Genomic DNA, 6,077 nt, shown 5'->3' with positions numbered 1-6,077 from the left:
GTCTCCCCCAGCACAAACTCCGCCTTTAAAGAGCCCCAGAGCTGCCTCAGGGCCCTGGAACTGCGGCTTGGCGTCGTCCTCGTCCTCTTCCTCCTCCCGACCTCCTCTTCCACTACAGTGGGCATTTTGACTTCGGGCTCCTTCTCTCTCCTTTTCTCGCTGCTCGGCCGGGTACCGCCTCCAGGCCTCGCGCGCCCCGCCTCCGCTCTGTCGCTTTAAGCCGGTCCGGCGCTGAGCCCCTCCCTCACCCCTCCTGGCGCTCCTCCGCTGCTCCTCGCCGCCCCTCCCGCTCCTCCTCCTCTCCCGCTAGTCCTCGCCGCCGCCGGCCCGCCGCCCGCTCCGCTCCTCTCAGCCTCCTGGACCAGCAGCCATGGCCGACATCAAGACGGGCATCTTCGCCAAGAACGTGCAGAAGCGACTCAACCGCGCGCAGGAAAAGGTCAGGGCGGGCGGCGGGGCAGGTGGCGGGGGCGCGGCGGCGAGGGCCGTGCGGGCTGGGGCAGCGCTGGAGGCCCGGCCGGGGGCGCGGGGACGCTCTGCGCGGCGCCTCCGCTACTGCGGCGAGGCGGCCACGGGCGGGGAGGCGGGAGCGTCCGGGCGCGCGGTCGGTCCGAGTCTCCCCGCATGCTCGCCCCCCTCAGGGCCCGCGGCTCTCCCGGCTCTCCCGGGCGGCCGCGGGCGCGAGCGGTGGCAGGTGCGGCGACTCCCCGGCTGTCCCGGAGCCCAGCGCATCTCCCTGCCCGCGGCCGCGTCGCTCTCGGCTGGCCCGCGGATCGGGGAGATTGCGGCAGCGGTCCTCCCTGCGGGGGGGTTTCCTGGGGACCCGAGTGCAGTAGAAACGACTGGGGTAGCGCAGAAGCTACTCTCAGAACCTGTGTGGATCGAAAGGGCTCATCACGGAAAAACCAGTGGCTTTAATACGGTGCTGTCGAGTGAATCCAGGAGTTCAAAATAGACATCTAGATACACACTTCTTTCCATTTTCTGTTCTCTTTCTTTGGGTCTCTCTGAGTGTGTGCCCCTTTTGACGCCAGTGTCCTCTGGAAGGTCAAAAATAAATATGACCCCAACCTTACAGTTCTTTTCTGCACATTTGTGCACAAAGGAAGGCGTTTTATTGCATTAAAAAAGGAGAGATCCGTATTGCATGTACAGGTTGGGTTTCCTAGTGTGTTACAAGCTCCCCGGCAGATTGACCCCTCAGTAATTTATTTTTTTTTCTCCCAGAGCTGGGCACAAATGAATCCCAGGTTTACACCAGGCACAGCGCTGAGCAGTTGAGGTCTTGTACCAGACATTGGGCGCTTGTCATCAAGACCTTGCCAGCACTGAGGTCTTCATTTGTGTCTCCAGTGAAAGGACATTCACACGGTAGCTTAAGCATTGTACTTGAAAATGAACACCGCTCTTTGAGCCCCATGGTTTGTATCAGCTGAACTGTGTTCTCTTTCATGTGGCAGTATTTTCCGTCTCTGGGATTCTGGGTGTCTAGTGTTTTCCTCTTTTACTGGAAGTCAGATTTGCCGCGGTGCTCAAAATGACAGTGAATTTCCCTTTTCAGACCCTGATTCAGGCTGCTCCCCAGTTGCCACAGATGTCGAGGAACTGAGCAGAAGGGGGCACTGATCCTTTGCCAATCCCCAGGCCCAGAGGCTCTGTGGCTGCCTCTAGTCCCTCCCTCCACACATGCACGCTCTCAGTGCAGTAAGAGGATTGTATTTCTTTTAATATCTACCCAAGCTCATCCTGAACTAACGGGAGCCTCCTCTGCGCTCCTTCAGTAGCTGAATTAGCAAGGTTTCTTGCCCTCTTCCTGTTCCTGCCTACTTGTACAGAAAGTAGACAGGATTCTTCCGCACCCCTGCCGGGTTTTGTCATCATTTTTCCTTATATTGTTTTGCCCATTCGTATGTATTCCTCCCCACTTTCCCCTTCCAGGTAATTACTTGAATCTTTGGTGGGAAGCTTTTTATTGTATCTACTTTCCTTCCACCTGTGAAGGAATTTAGTGATAATAATCTGCCTTTTCACATATTAAATTATTTCTTAATCTAGGTCACCAGCTGTTAATATGCCCAAAATGAATGGAAATGTAATCTGTCTTACAGAGCATTCAAGCTCTTATGAATTGTTGAAAACTCACTTTGTCATTATTAAGGTCAGGTGCGTATTACCATTGCAGCTGGGGACGGTGGTTGCTTTTCCATGGGAGTGGCGGTCTAAGGGAAGCTTACCTGCATCAGGCTTCAAGAATCCTATTTTCTTCCCTGGGGAAAGTTGCTGATGAAGAGTGCCAGCTGCACCAAGTTTAGGGGTAAAGACACCGAAAGGCTAAGAATATGGGTTCTGCCGGTGGGTACCTTCTGCCCCTTTTCTGAGCCCGTGCAGCACAAGGAAAAGGACATGTGGGAATTCAGGTGAGGTCGCCCAGTCAAGCCCAAACAGAAGCCACTGGAGGGTAGAAATCACAGTAAGTTGCTGTCGCAGGCATTAGACATCTCCTGCAGTGATTCCTTCCTCTTACATCTCTGGATGGTTCCTCTTCTCCGATGCACAGATGTTCCATGGTAATATCTGTGTGCCTCGTGTGTTCTGGAGACCTTGGCTCATTTGTACAACCAAATTTTCTCAAAAGCGAGTTACTCCCATGACTTTCTCATCATCTGTGCTACACCTAACAGCTGCATGCATTTTTAGCTCCAAATGCATGACTGAAGCTACTCAGGAGGAGGTCTTACTTTTTTTTTTTTATGAATTTAAAATACATTTTATTCTTATTGAAGGTCTGTGAAGGTTCATTGCAGAAGAGTGAACAATATATAAGCAAGGAAAAAACTAGTAACAAATCAGGACTATCGTAATTCTACTACCCAGAAATTTCACTATCATTAGATGGGTATTCTAGTGGATCTTTTCCCATATGTACATAGATGTATCGATACAACAAAAACAGGCTCATACCTTTAGTTTTTTAACCTGTTAATTTCATAATCTTGAGTATGTACATATTTTCTGTCGACATTTTAAACGACTGAACAGTATTGGAATGCATGGATTTTAATGAATCTCTCATTTTTTGGACAGTTTCCCATGTTTCTGTATCTATAAATACAAATCCATGGGAAAATTTGTAAGGAAAATGGTTGCACATAGTAGGGAAAATGTTTGCGTCTACTCTGAAGTATTTCCTTAGATAAATTCCTAGAAGTATAATGTCAAAGGTATGCTTGTTTTTATTATAGCTGGATTGCTTTTCAGAATGCTTGTATCCATTTAACATTCTCAACAGGGGTACATGAGACACTTGCCAACACTGGATAATAAAATTCATAGTGGTCTTTAGCTATGTCATTGGAAAAAAATGAGTTCCCATTTATTTCATTTGTTTAATTATTAAAAACCAAACATTTTTATATTCCTATTTTTTTTTCACTTGTGAATTGTGTGTTTATATTTTTGCCCATTTTATGTAGCATCTCCACCCTATTCTGTGTAAGGGTGAAAACTATTCTAAAGGTTACAAATACGGTTTCTTTTCTATTTACTTTTTAATTTTTTGATGATTTTTTTCTGCCATAGTTTATATTATGTTTGTTTCATGTATATCTGCTTAAATCTATCAATTTCTTTTTTTTAAGATTTAATCACTTGAGAGAGAGAGAGAGAGAGAGAGAGCGAGCATGAGCAGGAGAGAGTGGCAGAGGCAGAGGGAGAAGCAATCCCCCTGCTAAGCTGGGAGCCCGACCTGGGGCTCCATGACAGGGTCCTGGGATTGTGACCTGAGCCGAAGGCAGACGTTCACTGAGCCACCTGGGTGCCCCTATCAGTTGGTTTTGTATGGCTTCTTTCTTGGGTGTTGAGTTAATCAGGACCCTGCCACTTGTAAATATCAGAAAACTCAATTCAAGCTGATTTAAGTAAAAAGGGGACTATAATTACTAAATTACTAAAATTTAAACTAAATACTAAAATTAAAAATAAGGCTCTTGCACGTATAATTTTTAATAAGATTTTTAACATATAAGTAGATAATTGTATTAAACTACAAATGCTCTTACACCTGTGTGTATATATATAAATGTATGCGTATGAGAATATGGGTTCTTACCCATATTGAGGTAGGTACTATTACTGCCCCATTTTAAAGATGAGGAAGGGGTTAGGTAACATGCCCAGGATCACACAGTAAGTAGCAAGGGTTATGTTTGAACCCAAGAATTCCAGTGTTTCCCATTATGTGATACTTCCTCTTATAATTAATGAAAAAGGCTGGGGTAGACAAACCTCAGATCTATTAGAACCTGGGGTTCAACCACAGACAATGGGGCTCACATGCCTTCATCTCCGCTGTTCATTCTGTCAGCCTCATTCTTGGGCCAGTTTTTCTCTCTTGGGGGTAAGATGGTTGTCAGCAGCTCTAGAGGAGAGCGTGTTTTTCCTTCAGCATTTACAGAGATCTCAGTATGGTTCTCATTGGCCTAAATGGGGCCTTATGCTTCTCTCTGGGAGGAAAAAAATCCCTCTGGCCAAGGACCGGGACCATGGGTTGGATTGAGCCGCCTGAGTCGCAAACTGCTGCTGAAGCTGGGATGGAGAACTTCCCCCTGGACCAAATGGACTGCGGTGAAGGAAGGAAAGTCAAAACCCAGAGGGGGAATGAATGCTTCCCTGACAAAATGGTATCCGTTGAGGGGTGCCTGGGTAGCTCAGTCAAGCCTCTGACTGTGGCTCAGGTCATGCTCTCAGGGCGGTGAGATTGAGCCCCACTGCAGCACCCCACTCAGCGGGGAGTCTGTCCCCCTCTGCTCTCCCTTTGCCGCTCCCCCCGACCCTTCTATCTCTCTCAAATAAATAAATAAAATCTTAAAACCAGGTATCTACTGAGGCATATTTAAAAGGCCTTGTCTGTCCCATGTTTATATAAATAATCATATAATTTATATTTTAACATTTGTGGAAAAATTTTCCTACCAAATTAATGTATACAGTTTAAAAATCAAATATAATAAAACAATGTAATGTAAAGGGCTTATTATGAAAAATAGCAGGCCCCCTTCCCCTGTCCTCAACCTCTAGTCTTGTTTCTTCGGAGGGAAGCTATTACTAACCACAACATCTCTATAAAATATGCTTATATAACTATTTCTTCATCTATTTTTTTCATATTTGGTGAAGATAGGTAAAGATTTAGTTGTCTTACATTCATCTCTTTACTTCTTCATTCTCTAGTCATGTATTATGGCAAAACCCATTGATTGCTGAGGATTATATCTTTAAAAATTGAAGTATAATTTTTATTGAATAAGTTATACAAGTCTTAAGTATTCCACTTTGTGAATTTTTATGTGTATGTATATCTGCATGGTTATCACCCAGTACAACTTATAGAACATTTCTGTCACATCAGATCTCTTGCGTTTTTTTTTTTTTATTGGTCTTTAAAATTCCTTTAATTAAATTCCTTTAGTGTCATTTCCCTAATAAGCATCTTCCCATGTACTTATTGGTAACTTTGGTATCTTCTTTTGTGAACTCTGTTAAAGCCTTTTGCCCATGTTTTTTATTTGGGTTTCTTGTCATTTTATTATTGATTTGAGGAACTTTCTTAAATATTCAGGATATGTATCTTGTCAAAAAGACATTTTGCAGGTATTTTCTTTCAGAAAGTGGTTTGCCTTTTTCCTTTTTTTTAATGAATTTTTAAAAAAGATTTTATTTATTTATTTGTTAGAGAGAGAGAGAGAGAGAGAGAGCAAGCATGAGCACAGGCAGACAGAGTGGTAGGCAGAGGCAGAGGGAGAAGCAGGCTCCCCGCTGAGCAAGGAGCCCAATGTGGGACTTGATCCCAGGACGCTGGGATCATAACCTGAGCCGAAGGCAGCCGCTTAACCAAATGAGCCACCCAGGCGTCCCGCCTTTTTCCTTTCTTAATGGTGCCATTGGATAAACTGAAGTTTCAAATTTTATGAAGTCTTATCTGAGGAGTAAGTTTTTCATTCAGCCTTTTGTTTTCCCTGGAGTTAGTAATTGCTTTTCTTTATTTGCTTACTTTTCTATGAATTATTTAGAATTAATTG

General features: G+C 44.9%; 1 protein-coding gene across 1 annotated transcript in view; it reads left to right on the top strand.

The window, feature by feature from the left end:
• Positions 1–295: 295 nt before the first annotated feature.
• Positions 296–6,077, top strand: part of AMPH (amphiphysin) — a 247,462-nt gene continuing 241,680 nt past the window's right edge. The window contains exon 1 of the mRNA XM_032874940.1: positions 296–439. Within this exon, the coding sequence (XP_032730831.1) occupies positions 371–439 (69 nt within the window). The 5' untranslated portion in view covers positions 296–370. The remainder of the gene's footprint in view (positions 440–6,077) is intronic.

Source organism: Lontra canadensis, unplaced genomic scaffold (assembly GCF_010015895.1).
Source record: "Lontra canadensis isolate GAN:19392208 unplaced genomic scaffold, GSC_riverotter_1.0 scaffold54, whole genome shotgun sequence".
Classification (NCBI taxonomy): domain Eukaryota; kingdom Metazoa; phylum Chordata; class Mammalia; order Carnivora; family Mustelidae; genus Lontra; species Lontra canadensis.
This window is presented reverse-complemented; position numbering and strand designations above follow the sequence as displayed.